Here is a 22,380-nt window from a genome sequence, read left to right as displayed (position 1 = left end):
CAAACACATGCATTGTGAATGTGATAGGCCACAATATCCCATTTGAGTCTTTTGCTTTCAACCAGACCATGGAAAAAACTGTTCTGTTGAATACTCTTTGTGTTTAAAGAAATCCAATGTATCGTTAACAATACTGTGCTGACAAAGTTGTAAATCTTTTCTTGTTGTTGATATTTTAATGGTCAACAGGAAATGTGTTGGTTATTTGGGGGCATATTGATGATCAATGCCTTGAGTGGCAGAGCTAATTTTGCACATTGTTTATGTACTTGGAGAATGGAGAAGGGAGAATATATCATTTGTACCTATGAGAAACTTGGAATGGTTGTGCATCAAAAAATGTTTTGCTAGAGATATCACAACCCTGAGTTGTATGTTTGTTTTTGAAAATGTGTATACTGACATGATCTGAGTGACTAATGATCTGAGTGAAAATGATTTTAAAGACGTTTTTTGTCATGCAGATAACATCAGGGATTCTTTTGCTATCCCCTGATGTAGTCATAAGGTTATCTGACAGGGTCATGACTGTGCAGTCCTCAGGGCCAGTCACACATGCCAATGTGCACACATTCAGAGCAAATGATACGCATTTCCGCTGAGAAAATCTCTATATCATAAAGTCATAAAATACATCATAATGTATTTGAAATGTTTACATATCACCCTCTGCTGGGAAAGAGAAGCCTTGCAGTTCAGAGCTCACAACTTTCCCATGTACATTTCTGTACATGGGAAGGCACAGAAATGTACATTTCTGTACACTTTCTTCAAGGTGGAATACCTGCCATTCCTTCTTTTTAATCACCTTCAGATAAGAAGCTGATCTCATGACGCAGCATGTTGTCCACATTATAACAGAACAATCCTACCAACAGCATAGCAGCCATAGGGAGATCATAAAACCCATTCCCACAGCCCCCACTTCAAAACAGGTGGGAAAGTCAGCTAAATGTCTTCCATTCTTCCACAAAGAAAATGAAAATCACTCTTCCACTTCCTTCATTGTGTTGTAAATTTTTTATTAATATTACTTCATTGTTATCATGCTATTTTTATTGAATATTTTTGCACGGAATATACAATTACTGCTTTTCATAACTGTGTATTATAAAGTGTGGCCATAAAAAATGCTCTGTGCACAATACTGTGTCCAAGCTTCTGAAAAAGCTTTGAAATTGTTTAATTTCACACTTCATGCTCCAAGTTTATAACAAGAGGCCAGATGTCTCCGTTCTCATACTGTACAGTAAAATATAATCTGAGAGGAAGTTCAACTGCCATTCTGCATAATTTACGTGGTAATGAATACCCCCTTAGGAGAGTATAACAAACACCAATAACACAATGAAAAAAATGGATCTAATATGATAATGTAACTGTTTTGTAACACCTCTATTTTTTTATTTGAAATTGGCTCGACGTAGTGTCAGGTCCTTTGGGGAAGCAGCACATCACTGTGGCTGTAGGACAGCCAGAGTTGGCGTCGGGGGTGGGGGAGGGGGGTCATTCGCCGGCCATGCCCCCCCAAATGAGTTATTGTGCCCCCCCTCGCAGGCCAGGCCTTTGGCACCAAACTTTGCATTTTATTAATTGATTTATATTTATCATATTAAAAGTAGAAACCTTTTCGCTAAGTGAAATAAAATAAAAACAAAAAATAAGAAAAGAAAAAAACACACCCTATTGGTCATATTTGCATAAGGTCACATTTGGGGAAGTAGTATGCTCATTTGTCTGGTGCTTTTGTGCTGCTGGTTTGATTTATTTCATTTTTTGATTTGTTGTCATGTCAAGATAAGTGCGCTCAGAATGTACACCGAGCATTAGCAAGTCAGACGGCCCTTGACGCTAATATGTTACAGTGAAAGCAAGCAACTATCAGACTGCACTTTGAACAGAAATGGATATATATAGTCTATTTCAAATGATGGTCTAATGACGCGCACAGTGCAGTGTGTGTGTGTGAGAGAGAGAGACAGAGAGAGAGAGAGAGAGAGAGAGAGAGAGAGAGAGAGAAAGAGAGAAAGACATGGCTTGCATGTAGATTATATTTTGTGCAGTGTGTGTATGTGTGTGTGTGAAAGGGAGAGACTTTGCAGCATGTTTTGAAAATGTAACTGGGTTGGTGTGTTGGCTGTTGATGGCAAACTCATATTATCAAGCATTTACGTCATAGATTGAGTTCTCGAAAGGCAATTTGTGCCCCCCCACGGTTACCCTAATGCCCCCCTGTTAGATTTGTTCTGGCACCGATTCTGTGGACAGCACTGCAAGGCACCCTCTTTGGACCTTCTGGAGCAGAGGAGACCAGTCTTGGCTTTTCCAGGCTATTTTTTTTAACTTTGTTTGGCTAGACTTCAATATCGAAGCCCCTTCTTCAGCTCTTCAGGTCTGGAGCTCTTCACCAGGCTTCACTGAGACATGTAACTGTGTGTGTCATTAGCATAAAAATAAAAATGTATTCCTTATTTGCAGCTGAGTTAATTTGTTCAACAACATAACAGTATTGTTGTCACAAGGACTGAAGATGTGGAAGTGTTTTGCTCACGAAACACTGAATAAATGTCAAGGTCCAGTGTAAATATTTAAATAATTGACTGTTAATTGTTATTAGAGAATTAAAAACAAATATTTCAAATTACATGCACAGTACCATCTTGCACTAAATGGGATGATGGAAAAAACAAAAGAAGACTGTTTAGATTTCCCTTTGATGTAAAGAACCAAATATCATGGGCTGCGGTGGTTAGAGGAGCAGGGTTCCCACGTGTTTCCACTCCTAGTAACCAGTTTACAAACATTGTCTTGTGTTTTAATTTTTATTGGGAATGTAACGTATCACCAAGCTTTAGGACCTTAAAGACAAATTTATTTAACCCATTTTAATGGAATTCAGTTGGGCTTAAGTCAGCTTGAAAGCATGGGTTAGGTTGTATAGATTAGAAACAGTATCAGAATTTCATGTTATGACACAAAGTAATAAAAATAAGTGTGGATGTGAGCCATCATCTGCTCCCAAAAACAGCTTGTTGTGTTTAGTAACTGTATCTGTGTGATTGACAACTGTAACTGACAAATGTTGTCTAAATACGTGCTTGAGGGTCCTAAACCTAAATTGTCTTTCTATCTGCCACTATAACAATAGACAGATCTCACTTCATCAACTTCATTGCAGATCAGGTTAATTATGATTGTCATTGTCTGTGTATGTTTAATTGTCTATGTAAATTAGCTCTTTGGTTAATGAGCCACACTTGCCCTAATTGCATGAATTATAAATAGGTGTGTAGCTGGAGTACAGTTTGATCTTTGAGCAGTTTGGCTGTGCTTAAGGCTGGTTTGATATGTATTTTTCAAAACTTGCTTTTTGTAAATTTATGCTCCCTTTTTTGAAAAGTGTTGGTCAACTTGTCAATAATAAATAATAAAAGTATATCTGGGAAGAACAAAATAATCATTGATCAGAACAGTCCTACTTATTTTGTGTGTTGGAACAATACTATTGTGGCCCTCCAGGGACCTGTATGTAAAGCTTCACAGTGTAGGTGTGTTTACCTAGCAACAGTGTTACCTTTTATATCATTCTCGAATAAGGTCAGGGTACAGACAGGGGAACCCTGATCCTACATTACCCTAAAAAGTTTTATATAGGCTGGCTATTTCAGGTAGAACCATGCAGTCCTGGACAACTGGGAAGACCAAATGGGATCCTTGGAGGGCATGCTATATCCTAAAGAGACAGGGCATGGAATCATCTTCTTAAGTACGGATTGCAACAAGGTTTAATGAAGACAAATACTTCAGCAATGGTAGTTGATTTACTTCATTTAAAATACCTTCACAATTTACAATACCTGCATTTAAAATACTTTATAACACAACTACCTTAAAAGATTTATTTTGGGCCTTCTCCCCATTTTTTGGGAAATAAGACATTGAGGATATTTCTTGACAGCTGAAAGTAATACTTCCATAATTTATTTTAATGAAAAGCTTCAGTTTGTATCCTCTCATTTCTCAAATGGGATATTCAGTACCATCATATCATACCATGAGCAGGAGATTTGAGGCTTTTGGATTTGCTTCTGGTATCCAAGAGGATATGCTGAATTTAATGGAATTGAAGTTGGAGTCCAACCCTGTCATGCCTGTCTTGCTGTGTTTAAGGTGTGTCGAATATTTCACACTGAAGAAAGTTTAGACAACCTAGACAACCTGTACAACCTCCTAAAACAGATTGATGAAATGGCTGTTCATTCTAACACACGACGAACAGGGCATTACTTTGCTGACTTGCATGATTAGTGGAATGACAATTAAATATAAGCAGGTTGTAGTATTTGAATTCACAGGCCCATCTGTGTCAGACATGGACCTGTGGGAAAAGATAAAATAGATCATAATGGCTTGTGGGGCAAGGGACATCAGTTTTTGTTGTGGTAAGTTTTAAAACTGCAAAATTAAGATGCAGCACTAAGTGACAGACAACATCTGCTTGTCAATGACAGACCTCTCAGCAAATTAAGGAATGTGGAGACCAGCAAGCCTGGGGGGTGGTCAGACAATGACCAAATCATGCATTGACCTCCCTTTTTTCTTGCCATTTCAAGGAAATAAAAACAGCAATGTGCAATCATGATTTTGTCATTTTAAAATGTGGTTTTAGAAGACAGCCTGCCCAGAAATACGGTGAGTGTTAAAATGCAATTTACAAAATAATATCCATTCAAATAAACTAGCTATTCTTTAACTCTAATTTTTTCTCTATCCAACCGATCACATTTTTTCAAAGCTGCTTGCAGTTAAAAGGTGATTACAGTGCAGGAAACTTGTTCTGGACCTCACTATAACCCCATTTCAACAAGGTACAGTACAACGAGGTACAGTACATTAACCTAGTATTCTGTCATTGCAACCTCAGGTGAAAGTTTTGCATTGGTTTGGTCAATCTCCTACCAGTGCTCCCTCTATTCAACTAGTCTAAATGTACAGAGCTATCCCCTAATTTCTTTTGGCAGTCTTTTAGCAACTCTCTATCCTTCCCTCTTTGACCTGCTGGTTAGCACTGAATGGATATTAGCAACTCTGTGTATAAAATTTATTGATAAAGTCCCTCTGGGTATACTGATATTGGACCTACTGATTGACGCCTGTTAAAGATTGATAACTGCAGTAGCAAGAAGCTACTTACCTAGCTAGCTAGTAAGCCCTCTGGCCCCAGTAGCAATTCACTCTAGTGACCAAATTATTAAAATGAATTTACACAATTACGTTAGCAATGGAATATTGATATTCCAATAGCCCATGCTGAGCTGTTACTAAGTATTTTCATGTAAGCAATATTTACCATTCCTCAAGAATGCATGCATGCCATTCTCCTTCTGCTCCCATTTCCTCAGCATTACGAGCTCAGCATGAGCAATAATAATCACTTCCCCTTTGTCATCATCAAAAATTCATATGTTCAACCTAAGTTTACAGATGATGTCCCTGAGCGGCAGCATGCAAAGCAAAAAAAGAGCAAGGGCCTAGGGACCAAGACTTGTGGGATGCTGTGAAAGATATGAGCTGCCTTCATTTAGTTATACAAACTGAAATCTGTCAGATATGTATGACCTGAACGAGGACAGTGCATTTTCCTTCAGACCAAGTCTATTCACAAGGGTCTGGTGATCTACTATGTCAGAGTCGGCACTCAAGTTAAGAAGCAATTGTAAGTGCAGAGAGGCAGTTACAGTCAGAAGACAGAAGTATATCATTAACAACCGTAACGGAATCTGTCTCAGTGCTGTGACCAGATCTAAAATCTGACTGAAGAGTTCCAAAGATATCACTAGAGTGTAGAAAGACTACAAACTGTTCAGCTATAGCTTTCCCCAGTATTTTTTCCAAGGATATTTAATACAGGCCAGGAGTTTCTAAGATTTTTTGAATCTATATTTAGTTTTAGATAATATATTGTTAGAGATAATTTTAGGGAATTTAGTATGTAGACATATAAAAGGCATGTTAACAACATTTAACATGGGCAGATAAAGCACAGGGAGATCTTTCATAAGTTTGTATGGGATCAAGTGAACAGGTTAATGGATTAGATAACATAGTTAGTCTGCCCATTTCATTTTGCTCAATGGGAGTAAAGCATGACGATTTTGAATGGTTTTAGATGAGATACAAGGCCCTTGTATAAGTAAATTGGTAGAGGTGAGAGTCTAAGTGAATATATCAGTTCATGAAGTTGTTTCCACTTCAATCTGGGACAGCTACAAACTGGCCATTAGTTAATTTAGAAATGTTGAAGAATCAGCCTGAGATAAAACATTGCAATATGGAATTTCATGAAAAACAGAAAATGATTAAATGTTTCGTGTCACTGAGAACATGATGCAAAATCAAATTAGCACATAACTTAGATTAAAATAGTCTAGAATGTAATATGAGAATGTAATGCATACTTTCCCCCTCAGAAAAATCATGTCTGTGGAATTTTTCCTACTTTACCTGTCCTGTCCACTACCACATTTGAACTCGAGTTTCAGTTGTTTCTCAGACCCACCAGTTTCTCCTGTGTTCCGTGTTTCAGACAGGTGCTGTTCCAGTTTACTCATAGTGTCATTCTTCTTAGCCTTATCATACGCTATGGAGTCCCAGAACTCTAGATTGTTGTTTTCTTCTCATTGAGTGCCTGCATTTTGCCAAGCACATCCTGCAACCTTATTCACTTCCTGCCTCACAACTTTTAGCATTTACCAGAACGGTGCCCAGCTGTTGGCTGTCATTTTCCAACTCCTCCTGCTACTCCTCCAGGACTTTTTTGCAGCTTCCTGACCACTTTTTCCCCATTCAACTGTTCTGCCTCTCTCACCGTTATTTGGACCTGTGCAATTTGAACCTACAAACGTTGCCTGTGGAGCTCCTGATAGAGCTTGTCCTCCGGATTTTTACGGTCAATTGCATCCTCTTTGGCCTTATCCTGTAGCTCTGTAGCTCTTTTCTCCTGCTGTTCTTCTGCAACCTTCAGTGTGGAGTTCTGCATATTTTCTTTCTGCTGGAAGAAGACACTGTCCTCAATCTCCCTTTTGTCCTGGGGATTCTTCAGTCTCTGGATGTGATTCTCCGATTGAAAGTACTTGTACTTGCATCAGGTTCTCCTCAGATCTGTTGCTATTCCTCTGCATATGCGGTTTTTCTCTTTGTAAGATTGCTGCACTGGCGAGTCTTGACTTCCAGCTGTTCCTCATACATCAACAGTTTCATCTTTGTGTCAGCCAGCTCTTGCTGCATTTGTGACGGAGCGCTCTCATCTTCTTTCATTTCATCATCTGTGGGACCCCTGAGTTGTGCCATCTGCTTCTTACATCCAAAATAGGTCAGAATCTTCATCTTGATCGTTCCTTCCTCCCCCTTTTGAATTATGGACCCATGCTCCAAGAGGTCGGAAGGACCTTCTGTACTTTCTCGGAGAAAGTGGAGGTTTCTGCTGCTGCAGCAACTCCTTAGGCAAAGCCTTTGATGTGCCTTTTCCTTGCTGGTTTTCTCTCTCATCAATCTGTGCAAGCTCCATTGCCTCCACTTGGACACAGGACTGCCTGGATTTCAGCAAAAAAAAAAGCAGCTGGATGCTATAAGGCAGTGGAGCTGGTTAGTTGTTTGGTTAGTTGCAGTGGTAGCAACCCCCTGCCCCCTCTAGAAGAAAGCTTGCTTGTTTACACCAAACAGGAAGCCAAACTGATGTGACACCAGCCAGGTGAATTTACATGTTTGTGTTTTGTGCAAAGTGAGAGGTGCTACAGTATTTGAATTTCATGTTATTTTAAATTTGTCACAGCATCTTCCTTTAACACTTTTACCCATGGCTTTTACCTACTGAAACAAGCATTTATCCTCCATTCAGATCCCATTCCCCTTCAGTTGCTGCACAAGATAAAGGGTACCAACTACCCAGATGACTTGGTAGTATTTAGACTTACATCCATTTCACTTCTAGGTTTTGAGGGTAAATCCAAGAAACCCGCAGGTGCCTGATGACTCACAGGGGTGCCTGAGAGCAATGAGATAAGGATACCCCGGCGAACCGACCCACCCCTATCCACATATCATAATTCTTGATATCATAACTCTTGCAGAAACATGGTTCTGTGCAAACTACAAAGAATCCATACTACCATCAATCAAACTCAGAGCAGTGAAGCATGGCAGAAGGAATCATAGTGTGGTACACAGCTAAAGTTAATGTTTGGATAGTAATGTGACAGTACTGTATACTTCTGCACAGCCTACTTTTGCTGTTCAATCTCCACACTATGGAGACCTTCAGAAACCTTCCGCACAGGAAATCGGCCATTTCCAAGTCAAGGGAAATGTGCTGCTGAGTGGAGATTATAAAGCCGCAACAGGCATGGAGTTTGCCCTTTACATTGCAGTCGCTTAGCAGAGAATGTTATCCAGAGCAATACATTGCATTGCTCACAATTTCCACACGTTGTCCTTTTATACAGCTGGATAATTTACTGAGGCTAGTCAAGTTAAGTACAGTGCTAAAACGGGGATTCAAATTAGAAGCCATCCCTGAGCAACCAGTGTTATAGATATTTCATTGCTTGCCTTCTTTTACATAAACAGGTAAAGAACTGGTTACTGTTCATGTGCATGAAAACACTCACAGGTGCAGAAAAGAAACACCAGTCTGATCTGCTCAAAAATCAGACCTGCTCAAGGCCCCTACGAGTACATTTATAATGCAGTGTAACAGATTCATATTTGTACAAGACCGCAGCTATTTTGTTAACTATTTCACAAAAATCAATTGAAAACATTCCTTTAGATTTTCATTGAGCACAGCAGCCTTCCAAATGCTGCACTCTGTGTGTTTTGAATAAATATTTTTATTAGGTTATTAGGTACCAATCTGGTCTCTCAAAATTGTTTAGCATACAAATCTGGACCCTAAGGCCAAGACTTAACACAGTGGTTTTTTGGGTCACAGACCCAACCACCCCCACCCCCCCCCCCCCCACCCCCCCGCGAAAATGCACATGAAAACATATACACACACACACACACACACACACACACAGTGATGTAACTGATATATCTGAGGCACGGTTTCCATTATATCTCCCAAATCAGCTACTTGTCACACACCAACTTTGATTTCTTTATATTTCACTGCAAAAGCATGCCATTTCCTCTTTCCTACATAACATCCAAGCGCCCACAAGTGTTACTATTGTAAAAACTAGTCTGGAATGAAAAATTACAATAAACACTTGAATAGACTAAAGAGAGGTCTAATTTCTTTCATTCCCAACTATTTTAGAAGCCATAGCATGACGACTTTGATTGTACATTACCTGACCTTGTACAGTAACATCCCACACCACCCTACCCTTTTTGGACTAAAAAATGCCTTAAAATGTTTTTTCCATAGATTATTTTCAAATTATCTGGAAGACAGAATCGAAGACATAATTTTATACATGCAGTTCACGGACCCTGTGAAGCCTATCCAGGGACCCCTAAGTAGTCCATGGAGCACAGGTTAAGAACCAATGACTTAAGGGTACATTATCAGGTATCAATTTTTTTCAGATGAAACTGCATGGTATTTCATTCTGCATTCTGCCAGCCTGGAACTGACAAAATGGGAAATATAATGAATCTAACCAAAAATGACAAGTTTACGCAGGACCCTGCACAGCGCTGAGGGACTGCTTTCATAGCTTATTTTTATTTGTTAACAAAAGATTATATGAAATGGGTCATTGCAAGTATTCCTGGAAATGGATACTGACATGACAAGTCAACAAAAGCTTCAGATCACAAGCTTTTGAATGCAGCTTTTTTCTTCCATTTCACCCTGGCTTTGGAGTCTGGAACTGAGCACAGCAAGCTTACCTAGCTGCCACACCCCTTGCTCTTGTGCAGGAGCATGACGGATGCCACCCTCCAATACTCTTATTCAGCTGGCAGACACTTTTCGCACTTCAAGTCCCACAGTACTTCACAGGAGAACAAATAACGAAATGAAGGTAGACACAGCCTCTTCTGAGGTCATTGTGTCTGATGAGTCACTAAATGGCACCTCTACATTATTTTTAATATTAAAAATTAAATCAAACATCTGCTAGCTATGGAAAACATGCATCCAGTTCTCCATGTTGGATCTTTCTCAGATTACATTAATCAATCCAAGACAGTGTTTTGTAGCCATAATATTGACTATCAAAACTGACCACATTTAATGAAATAATTTTTTTATGACATGAAAACACATCACATGTAAATAAGGTAACTTTTTCCATTGTTTTATTAAACATTCATTCACAAACAGATATTCATTTATTAACAAAAATACACATCTTAATACCAAATAAAACAAATTAAACAGTAAATACATTTGTAAATTACTTTACAAATGGTTCTCCCTAAAATCCCCTCCCTATATTTCAGCATAAACTGCACCCCACCTTCAACTGCATGATTATGAAAAGACAAATAATATTGTAGTCATAGAATCAAACTAGACTTTCTGTATAAAGAGGTGCTGCTTGTACTAGTAAAAAGCTTCCAAACGAATTTTAAAGCAGTCTTCTGGGTGTCTTGATGCAATTCCATGTCGAAGCAGCATCTCAATGTACGGAGGCCAAAATGTCTCATTGAGCACAACATAAGGCTCATGAGGGGTCTCAACAAATTTGTTCATGAGCAGCTGTTGGAAAAACAAAAAAAGGAAAAGCTCATCACTGCTCACCAACACATTCACATGCATAAAGCTCAGCACATCTGGGTAAGTTGCACATGTAAGTTACATTGATTTTTTTTTGGTAGACAGTGCACAAATATACTGTATTTTTGTTGTGCAGACAATGCCTAAACAAGTAAATACACATAATATGTGAATACACACACACACACTTTTGTACCTCAAGAATATCGTGCAGTGAAATGAGATCCGCTCTTGGTTCTGTGGTAATGCCCTAAAAGAAGAAGTCATTTTTAATTGAAGCATCGTAACCTCATATGAACTGGCTCCTGCACAATCACTACACTACACAGAACCCACCTTCTTTTTCTTGTTAGCATTTCCTTCCTGTACAGGAAGCGGAAAGTGTTCAGCCAGGATGTCGCTTAGCGTTTCCAGAAGAGTATCCTGGTAATCTTTCACCTTCTGGACTTTCTTCTTCATGTCCTCTAACACACTGTTGGGCAACAGCACTTTTACAAGTTAATGGATGTTATTACCCTATAACAGGTTTGTATTTTAACAGTTGCCAAAGGCAGTGCTAACAAATGCTCTGTCGCTGTACTGTTCACATGCAAATGTTTTATACAGCTTTTTGAAAACGTAAAGCGAAGTGCTGAAAATCTTACTTTTACAGCATTACTGCTTCCTGTCATTCACTGTAAATCATCTAGTCATCTAGTTTCAACACCTGAACACATACCCCTTTTCAGATAACCTGTCGTTTTCCTGTTGCAGGGCAATTACTTGTTCAGTAGCCGCCTTCAGCACGTCATTTTTCTCTTCTAACCACTTCTGCTCACTGCAACAGAAAATAATACATGCACACAACACTCTCTACATAAAAATAATATCGCTTTCAAATATCTGCGTGCCTTAATGGAATAACTTTCACTTAGAATATGTGAAACGTCATTTTTCTTAAATGTATTATAGTTCACCATAAAAATGATCATATTAAATATGTGATACCTTTTTAAAACTTCCTTGAGTTTGTCCCTCTTTGCCTGAGAGCAGGACAGCACCATTTCAAGTTGTTTGTTCAGCCGGGGCAACTACAATGAACCATAAAAATGTTAGAATAAACCACGGTAAGCAGAACATGAATTATGATGAGGGAATGCCATTTTACACAGGTAGTTCTCTGACACCATGATGGTAAAGCAAACACTTAGTCCTGACGGAAGACCAAATCAAACCTGATCTGGCATATTGGCAAATCCTAGAAAAGGGTTCATCAGGGTCTTTGAAAGAACCCAGTTTCACAACACAAGTGCAATGAAAACTACGGCACACTTCGCTGTCCAAAGGTGAATGTATACTTGCTTTTGCATTTAAAAACGATATGACTTACCCAATAAACCTGTGGATGTGGAACACCCACATAAGAAGAAAGTCTTATGATCATAGGACGGAGAGCAACAGATGTTGTGTTGTGAGGAGAGGGCTGTGAAACCTAGACTCAAAGCCATTTAGCATCAACCTACCTCCTCCTTGCCAACAGCAAGCAAGACGTCAGGATTTGAAGACAGCACTGGAAATAAACAAGATAAAACGGCACACGTTGGTGTGCGATTATGTGACTACGTTTTACATCTTACAGATGCCATAAGTTGACAATGTCAGAGAAATTAAAGTTTGTTGAGACTGCTCTTTTTAACTGACAGATGAAAGACAATGTTTTTACTGTGTGCACTTACGGTTAGGCTGTATTTCCAGCCACTCTTTAAGCTCTGCTCTAAGAGTGTTCACTCGATCCGCGGCCTAAACGACAGCAGAAAATCAAAATGAACAAACTACTCCCGGATGTCGAAAGCCCTATCCTTCCATTAAGTTACACGCCTAAGAAGCAAATAATTTTAATATACAACAAATCGATGGTAATGGTACAAAAGATATCCCAAACTGGCAGTATAGCGTCAGCGAACATAAATAAATCAAGCAGTAATTGCCTCATGTTCACTGACCTGATTGGGCGGGTTTTGAAGTGACTCACTGTCTGCCAAGGCGATCTCGTTCTGCAGCTGCAAAATAATGGGGAATGTGTCTTTAGGACACACAGACACTGTTCTCACCACAACCAGCACTTTATAGACATTTACATGTATTCATTTGGCAGACACTTTTATCCAAACTGACTTACATAGGTTACAGTTCTTTACAATGTTATCCATTTATACAGACGACAAGCATTGCTTCGCAATTACTAGTTACGTACAAACACTTCTGATAGGAAACATGTACCTGACGGCTGCGTTGATGTTGGCCACCGATGTCAGGAATTCTGTTTATATGAAGGAGACACCCACCTGCTGCAGCTGACACAGCTGCTCCTCACACTCATCCAGCAGCTCCGTTAGCGCAGCCTCGGGGAACCCCGCGTCGTCCGGTGTATCTGGGGGCAGGTTATGCTGGTAGTCCGACATAGTACTGGCTACAGCCTTAGCCTTGTATGTAATTAATACAAAAAGAATGAGAATATTTAGAAATAACAACGACAAGCTTTCAAGCGACAACACACCAGCATATTCAAATGCGAAATTCTGAAAGTTGACGGGCAACTGCTAGACGACAGTGGTACTTACATTCTTCAGAAGTTCATCTGCATCCTGCAAAACAAGAAAATGGAAGTGCATGCATTCATGTTAGCTGATACAATAGTTAGCTTGCACGCAACAAGCCATAATGTTAGCGAGCTAGCATGCTAACGTTGACTGAGTACAGTAGGTAGCTCGCTAGCTTGCGTTCCAGTTTACGGGAACCCTAACTTGGCAAACTTATTTCGCTAAGACAGTTCAACTCATACTTTTTATTATTTTAATGCAGCCTAAGTTAGACTGTGACTTATGTTATTTATACTTACCATAACTAAAGTAATACCAACAAGCGATAAAAGGTTTGAGCAGTACGTTTAGCTTGCTTTGTTTTGTTTGACGTCGCCAGTTCAACAACCGAAACTGCCGCCAGTGTTAACCAACATGACGTCAGGCAGGAAGAGGAAACATACCACTGCCACCTTGGAAACGTCAAGCGCCGATGAAACGTTTTCAATTATGATTGGCTCATAAAATCCACCTACTTTTCGCTAGCCAATCCAAGCTCAGCGGTCGTAGCGGATTGATGAAAATAACGTGCATGGCGCACTCCACAGGAATTTGTACTACGGTTTGGAAGAGTTGATTTTGTTTCCAAAAGCATTGATACACAGTAATTAAAATTCGTGTTATCCTGTAAAAATGACCGTAGTAAAAGCCAGTGATATTTTTATTCCTAGAGCAAGGTTTATTTTTTTCCCACTTGAATAAATCGAAGACTCGATTAATTACATTTAGCTTTATTGCTAAATGCATTTAATGTAATGCATGTAAATGCATGCAACGGTTAATTAGGAGGTTGAATAATATATGGAATGAATAATATACGGAATGCCAAAGAGAATGAACAATGACATTTTTTTATGAAATGAATAAAAAGAACATAAAGATGGCAAATGTAGCCATCTAGTGGACACATTGTATAAAGTAGTGGTGTGTGATTATGAAGTAGGATATGTTTAGGTGCCAGTGTGTCTCAACAGCGCATCTGTTTGATAGATATTGATGTTGTGCGCTCCATGCAATAATGTCCTGAAAATCATACGTCCTGTCCTCTTCACATTCAGATGCTTACCATGCCTGAGCTCATACAGTAGGCTGGATCACGTACTTGTAATTCTCTTGTAATATACCAGATGCAATATTTTGTGTCATTATACGCTAGTTGCACACCATTATCTTGGTATTGGTGGAACTTGGCTGGTAATGTTTTTTTTTTCCTCCTAAAACTTCTCTTTTCTTACATTCTCATTTGGAAAGTAGAACAACCCTATGGCCCCACTGGAGTTTTCCAGATTCCCTCCTAAAAACTTCGTGCAAACTTCTTCCTTCCTTTCCACGACACACATCAGTTGCCTGCAGCGGAATTGTCCTTTGCTCTCATGCTTTGGGCAGTATCCATAATTCCCCATTGCATTACCACATATTTAATGGTTTTGATGCCCCGTACTGCATGTCTGTGGTTCACGCAGCCTCTTTTCCTGACCCAGATTTTTACTGTTTACGAGCTGCTCCTCCTCTCTATATGAAAGACTGCAGTATGTCTCTGGCTAACATAGTTTTCACTGTTACCATGAAACCAGTTGAGAGTTAGGTATCGTGTTTGTTTGCTTCGTTTCATTTCGTTTTGTGTTCCCTCAGATCTTTTTAGTTTAGAAAAAGTAAACAAATGTGTAGAAGTGCATAGTAGACCTAAGTTTCCATCACAAATTTGAAAATGTTTTATTTTTTATAATTATCTGCACAACTCCTTGATAAATGGTCTTAGGTGAATGGGAAAAATGCACTGTATTTTTTGAAAAAGCAGCTGTATTTTTAAACAAACTGTTGCAGTTTTTGTTTAGTTTAGCTCCCTTGTATTAATCAATCACATGGCTAAAGTTATGCAGGCACTTAATATATAATGTGAATAAAGTCCAAAATTCTGTCAAAAATTGAAATTGTGGTGGTGGCTTCCTCAAGCAGCTTTGTCATATTTTAAGACATGTAAATAATCATAATTCAATTGAAATTTTGCCCAAGTGTTTTTTTTTACAGAGGCTTTTTCATTAGAATTGAATATAAATTTAATTGAATATAAATGGAATGAAATTGAATTGAATTGAATTGAACTGAATTGAATTGAATGCACTTGACAGACACACTTCAAATGGTATTTTTGAAGTAAAGGGCTTTGGAAAACACTCAAAAGAACTTCCTTAAAACATGTGAAGTAGATGATGGACATAAACACTGAAATGCATAAGTGATCTGGTCTGTCTCAAGCTTATTTTTTCATGTAGTGCAAGTAATCACTGTTGACAAAAGGTTGCAATTTCTCCTAATAACACAGCAGAGAAGAACACCACAGATCACACCCTTTAAATTATTTCAGAATATATATATTTTTAGAAATAATACATTTTTTATTATTTTGCTAACTGAAATTAGTGTTTGTAAATACTTACTAGTGGAGTTTGAATAATAGTTTGAGATAAGAGTTTCGTTACATATGCGCTCTTGAGAAGAACAGTTCAAAAGATGTGAAATGTTATAAAATTTCATGAGCGACAAAATAATCTTTTGAGGGAGATGCAATTACTGCAACACTGGTGATGTATTTTTAATGTATGTATTATTCAGGTTGTGCACAAACATTTTTTTTTCCATTTCTTGTAAAATTATGACATGAAGGCACAGCAGTAAAAGTGACATTTCCTTCCCTCTTAAGCAACTGTTTAAGTGTTATTGCATGGGAACATGTGGAAAAGCATGATAAAAGTAGATCAGGTCAGTTGATTCCATTGTTTTTCATTGCAGGATGAGGGAAAATTTGAATAGACCATCATTTTCCATGACATAAGTTGGAGTCTCCCTTGAGACTAAAATGATAGTAGTGGAGAACATTCACTGTCATCCAATTTGTCACAATAAAGCTCAAACTTCAAACTGCATCTTTGTAAAAACTCCTTTCACATAAGGTTTCTCTGATTTCACAGACTGATAACAATCTTGGTATGAATTGCTATTTGTAATAGAGAAATATAAACAATATTTCAAGCATAAACAATATCATTATAAATGGAAAAAAACCTTTTTTGATAAATGTTTTGAATTTGGCATCACTCATTGAAAATATAGAAACTGCAGAGATTTCTAATCCACTTGTTTTGTAGTCTTTCCAGAATTTTGCCAAATTGAGGCAGATATTACTTTCCGCATTTCTTGCACAATATTATATTTTTTTGTTTACTGAAGAATAATGAAAGCAAGTTCAACTAATTTACATTTATTTATCAAAAATAAAGAGCAATCACAAATAAGGTTGGATAAATGATCATTGAGATAGCAATTAAAGGTGTGAAATGGATGAATTATATTAATGGTATTGCCACAACACAAAGGTATTTAACTGTTAAAACTAGAAGGCTGAACCTTGAAAACTGAAAATGTTTAATTGTGAATATCTTCCAAATGTACTCTTTTGTATTTGTGACACATATATTAAATATATAGGCTCTAAAGAGAGACGAAATGTCTACAGACATTTTATTTATTATTTCCCTGTATTTCCACCCCATTGCACAAAAGTAAAGAAACGTTTTAAAAAGAACTGTGAAAATACAAAAAGTGCAAAAGCAATTCAGTTTTATAATGTATAGCCCAGGGTTTATACCTTAAAGTGTCCCTGCCCCTCACGGTATATTTGTCTTGCCTTATTGCCACTGATTATAGCAGTCAGGTGTGTGGTGTGTTTGATGACTACATGACTTTCACATACTAAGAGGTAAGGCTGCTCCCAAAAAAAATCGTTGTATGGGTGGAATTAACTGCAATAATGTTTCCTCACTCATATGATTCCTCCAACACATTTCCGGTTGCTTGTAGTCCTTTGTCTGAGGTGTCTGTTGTGGTATACGTTTGAAGTTGTGTACTCATAATTTGTGTTATATGATGTGTTTTGGTGTTATATGTTGTTTTTTACAAATCATATGAAGAATTTACATACGTTTTGGCTACGGAGGAATGACTAGTCATAAGAAGCTAAATTGCTCATTTTTCCTGGGTTTTCAGTCCAAGGCTGAAGATTCTGAAGAGCGAACAAAGATGTGTTGTGAAGGCAAACTGGGTCCGGGTTCACGGGCTGGTTCAACGTCTTTTGAAAAGCTTCTTGTTGGAGCTGCATGAGGATACGATTGGCTTGCTGTCGCTCTGCTTCCCGTTCCTCTGCCGTCTGTCGTCTAAAGTGAAACACAGGAGATAATTTGTGACAGCTGTGACAAATCCTATACTAAGTTGCGTTGTGTGGACATAATAAAGACAATACATATCTGCTGAATACTTTTCACAGGTTTAGTAACTAAATAAATGCATAGATATAAAATGAATGTTATCAAATATAGTATTGGTTTATAGTTTAAAGATAATACTTTACTTTTAAAATCCTAACATTTATGTAGCGGGTCAAATGGAAATTGGAAAATGGAAATTCAATGCATGGGCAGCAAGACAAACAACCAATGTTTTAGGTTGGATGGAGAAATTTGAATCATTTGGTCGTTTCCCATTCGAACAGACTAAGCACACAGGATCCCGCAGACTGTTAATCATTAAAATGTAATAATACGGCCACATTTTAAGAGCTTTAACGCACATTAAGAACAAGAGTAATCAATAAGCCAAGAACACGAAAAGAATTTTCTTCAGAGAATTTGAAGATGATGTGGTTGTTTATGTTTATCACATGTATTCCAATAATATTAACATTATTATTATTATTATTATTATTATTATTATTATTATTATTATTATTATTATTGTTATTATTATTACTACTACGACTACTACTAGTGCTACTACTACTGCTACTACTAGTACTACTGGCAATAGCAGTAGTAGTGAGAGCAGTAAAGATGAAGTATAAAATCAGATCAGCGTGAAAATTCAAATGGAGTAACGCATTTCAAATTTTAAAAAATCTATTTTTGTGGCTCACCAGCAACCGAGGAAACCATTTTCTTCAGAGAGATTTTAAAATGATAAAGCTGTGTTAATTTTCCTGCACATAAATGCCTTGTATTTTTATCACTATTATTCTTTTCATTGGTCGTAGCAATAACAACAGCAACGACTAATTGAAAAAAAAGCTTGACATAACTTCCTAAAACTAAATACTAAACAATAAACAGAGAAAAAAATATTATATATATTACATTACAATCCAAAGACCCTTTTTTCAATCGTCCATGCGCAATAATCTTCTCGTAGATTGGAGAGGTGATGGTTGGTTACAAGCCGATATCAGTGAGTATGATCAAAATGAACTCCTTTATGACTTCATTTCAGTCACCATTTCTGTTTTCGCCAATATCAAAAAAGCATCGCCAATGTTTTTTTTATTATAGTTGTATGAAAATATATTTTCTCACATAAAAGCCTTAAATTAAATAATTCCACGTACAACCTCGAATACAACCTTGATCTATATGGTGGTGTGAGAGGATGTTAAATCACTCTAAATCGGGAAATACGTAGGGCTAGTTTACATGTAAATTGCAGTTAAAACATTTAAAGCTTTTAAATGTTGTCACCTACAGCTCGAACCATGCATTCGTCTTCAGATTCATAAACAAGTCGAACTTCGTCTTCAATTTTTGTTTCAACGAGCAAGAGAGAGATGGAGAAAATTGTCCCTGCAGACCTTGGTTTCCGCTGTGACGTTTCGGATGATATATTGACATGAGAGTTGAGAGGTTGTCTTAGTTTTCACATTAAACAGTTGTTAGAATTGGCCAATTGGTTAATTATTTTAAGAGTGCACATAAACAAACACGTTTACGAATCCTGGAAAAAACCCTCAATGCAGACTATTTGGGCTGTAAGGAGTTTGGGAATATCCCCAATGAATTTCATGAGAGCAACGGGCCTATGCAACTAAAACATCCATCAATAAAATTAAGAACAAACTACATGTGCCTGAATGACATTTCAGAAACAAAGTTAAATTATGATACTCCCGTCACACAAACATATTTTCTTTGGGCAAGAAACAAAATGGTGCCTGCTTAAATATTCATTTATTTGTGTAATTATTCAATTTTTCACACACAACTTGTTGTTTTTCAGCTGAAGCTGAGGGTAAATTTTAAAGAAGGTCGACTAAAGTCAGCTAGGCATCTCAAGACTTACCTCCATTTAGTTCTCCTGTTTTGGAACCATGTTTTGACTTGTGCGTCAGTCATTTTTAGAGCTTTCGCCAAGCTCGCCCTTTCTGTAGACGCCAGGTACTTCTGCCGGTGAAACCTTTTCTCCAGTTCACAAATCTGAAGTCTTGTGAACGAAGTTCTAGGCTTTTTCTTTTTGGGCGGTGTCCGATTCTGATACGGATGACCTATTCGACGGGTTACAGTGAATGGTGAGAGGGCCGCTGGATTGGGAGACAGCAACAGCAGAAGCAAGTGGCAAAAATCAGCACGACAACAGCAAATCACATCAGAAGCAAATGGTTATCAATCTACAGTATTAGGTTATACCTTTAAAAAAGTATCTTGTCTTTGAAAACTCCTTTAAAGATAGAAACACGCGTTGCAAGTACAATTGACGACAGAAGATTATTCAACACCTATTAGTACTATATGTATACAATCTAATTCCACGTTATGTAGACAACATATTCCAATTTACAATGAAATTGAATCCATCCCAGTAAGGAGCCTTTAAACGATTTTGTGATGTACTGTGTCTCAGCACACAATTGGACCATGTAGACTATTGATGTAACACAATTTCCAAACCTGTTTCTGGTCTGTTTTCTTGATGTTTTTCTCATGTAGACTACCATATTACAGAAAGGAAACCACGTCCCCAAAGACATAAATAATATATCGCACAGCACCGAACAGTTTAAAACCATGATACATAATTGAAAAGTCTGTTCCTCGATAATATAGTATCATGGCATTTTAATATATATGTCGTGTACAGTTAGTATAATTGAGTTCATACTCCGAAGGTAACTTTTGCATGGAGATTTTACACAACATAAAATGAGCTTTACGAAACAAAGAAATCACTATCAAAAATAACTTGCGACTATTAACAATAGCAAGAAAATAAACAGTTTAAATGGTATAAATTATTCTGTAGCACAAATACATATGCACTTTTATTCTTCTTTCACTGCAACGCTACAGTTGTTTCAACACATATTAAATGAATTTTAAGTGATTTAGTCCTAATAAATAAAAAAAAAAATGTTTAAATGTATTTTAAATTTGTAAGAATTATAACTATTACATTTCTTAAATGAATACATATGAGACAAATCAACCCCTTTTTTGTTTAGTTATAGTATTGTTTAATTAGTCTAAAAATCATTAAAATATCTAAATACCGTTAAGTTTATTTTGGTAACTTTTAATATTATTGCAATGTTACTGGTGTAGACAGATCTCTTTTTTGTCCGATTTACTATGAGTGCTAATATCCATATATTGTTCTTTCGCTGCTTTATGCCTGCAAAACTAAGTAATGCTTTAATGGAGATTGTGTCATATGATAAGGTATGTATCATAATTTAACACCTGGAGTTAAGGCGCACGATCATCACCTTAATTTCAGCAAACCTCTTGATAAACCAAATGGAATTTACCCAGATTAACACAATGTACCATTGCAATGTTCCCACCTTTTCAAGACTACCACTAGAAAACGTCTGTGATTTCTGCAGTTAAAATGCCATATCTTGATATTATTTCATATGAATTCAGAATAGGAATAGCTACTCTCGAAAGGTCTTTGTGGAACATGCTTGTCCTACCAATCTAAATCTCCAACCCATCAAAACACAACGGTTTCAGGCAAATTCACAAAACATACATTCTGATAAAGCCACAATGTTACCTGAAAATCTATCTTTTGTAAACCTCCTGTTACTCTCCATCCAAGGAAACGTTAATCCCGTTAGATTATTCATGGTGCTCATAGTTCCAATATTTTGCACCGTGGTCATACTGGTTGGAATTGATGAATGAGCGCTGTTCAGTGGTCGATGAGCTGGCACGCGTATCACTCCCGCGGAACTGAGATTATTCCCATTAATGTTCATACCCATGTTAACACTGTAAGAGCCATTCAAAGGTACACCACTACACGGATTGCTGTTGCATCCTCCAGAATTGCTGATGTTATAGTTGCCCGCCATCGTTTGGTAAGCACTACCGACAATGAATCCTAAACCACAGTCGGACTCCGGGAACCTGGAGTTCGGAATCATGCAACTCCCCTGATCTGCATTGTTCAAGATTTGATCAATCCCAAAATTTATGGGCTCTGTGTGAGTCTGGTGCAGATGCCCTCCTATCCCGCCATCCATGGTCACCTGGAACCTCTGGAACAATGTACAGGACCTCCACCGCGTTCGCTTTTAAAGAAACACGTAAAACACGTGTAGTGTTGGTATAGCCGCTGTAGTTCTCAGATATGCGTCAGTGTTCCACATGTGAGCTGGTCTGCGATGAACTCAGTCTGTTCGTCATCTTCCTCGCTTTTTGCCTGCTGGAGCCACGAGAGCATCAATCAAACGCTAAACAGACAGGACGACAGTAAAACTCCAATTTTATATTTCGCTACCCAATTGGTCGAAATCTACAAGAGCCTGGTATTTACAGAGAAATATTGCTCAGAGTCCACGGGAGCCACAGCTTCAGTATACCGTTAAATATAGGTAAAGCATAACTAGGTCTGTGAAGTGTGAACAAGACATTTATTATCATGTATGGTCTCCTCAATAATTTCTTGCGTTGCCACTAATAGGTGACGATTTACTGATTAGCCTATTTATCACCATATTTGCTTTCATTCCCTAAGGCAAATGCTATGTTTCTAACAGTTGTAGAAACGTTCCTAAAGCGGAAAACTCATAAATAAATAAATAAATAAGGACTTGGGATGGAACGTTAGTTGTTGTTCGTTTGCAGTTTTCATTAGCGGCAATTAATGCATAAGTCAAATAAGCTAATATAAAAGAAAACTATCCTGTCTGGGAAATTGCGTTTTTAC

The 22,380-nt window shown here is 37.7% G+C and overlaps 2 protein-coding genes and 1 long non-coding RNA gene across 3 annotated transcripts; all 3 read right to left on the bottom strand.

Annotated features, from left to right (window-relative positions):
* Positions 1-10,558: 10,558 nt before the first annotated feature.
* Positions 10,559-13,119, bottom strand: cenpk (centromere protein K; the record flags this gene model as incomplete). The annotated part of the gene is made up of 9 exons (XM_036551695.1): positions 10,559-10,714; positions 10,929-10,982; positions 11,069-11,204; positions 11,451-11,549; positions 11,720-11,802; positions 12,235-12,281; positions 12,448-12,511; positions 12,715-12,771; positions 13,057-13,119. Coding segments are annotated over 9 exons (759 nt in total), but the record flags the coding sequence as incomplete, so codon positions are not given.
* Positions 13,120-13,699, bottom strand: LOC118769944. The gene is made up of 3 exons (XR_005004531.1): positions 13,611-13,699; positions 13,333-13,356; positions 13,120-13,194 (listed from the first exon to the last, which is right to left on the bottom strand). It is a non-coding gene; the product is annotated as an uncharacterized LOC118769944 (long non-coding RNA).
* Positions 13,700-17,350: 3,651 nt separating this feature from the next.
* Positions 17,351-21,433, bottom strand: LOC118793376 (T-cell leukemia homeobox protein 1-like). The gene is made up of 3 exons (XM_036551575.1): positions 21,223-21,433; positions 19,510-19,711; positions 17,351-17,561 (listed from the first exon to the last, which is right to left on the bottom strand). Exons 1-3 carry the CDS (start codon positions 21,431-21,433, stop codon positions 17,351-17,353), a joined length of 624 nt encoding a protein of 207 aa, XP_036407468.1.
* Between the last annotated feature and the right edge of the window lie 947 nt (positions 21,434-22,380).

This window comes from Megalops cyprinoides, chromosome 1 (assembly GCF_013368585.1).
Source record: "Megalops cyprinoides isolate fMegCyp1 chromosome 1, fMegCyp1.pri, whole genome shotgun sequence".
NCBI lineage: Eukaryota > Metazoa > Chordata > Actinopteri > Elopiformes > Megalopidae > Megalops > Megalops cyprinoides.
Note: the sequence above shows the minus strand (reverse complement) of the source record. Positions and strands in the feature narration are given on the sequence as shown.

What these genes read in the sequence shown, in the direction of transcription:
- LOC118793376 (XM_036551575.1), bottom strand. Translation starts at nt 21,433, where the DNA reads ATGGGTATGAACATTAATGGGAATAATCTCAGTTCCGCGGGAGTGATA. An exon ending in TACAAAAGATAGATTTTCAG is followed by an intron (nt 19,712 to 21,222) that starts GTAACATTGTGG and finishes CCCGTCGAATAG; the next exon opens with GTCATCCGTATCAGAATCGG. An exon ending in AACAGGAGAACTAAATGGAG is followed by an intron (nt 17,562 to 19,509) that starts GTAAGTCTTGAG and finishes GTTTCACTTTAG; the next exon opens with ACGACAGACGGCAGAGGAAC.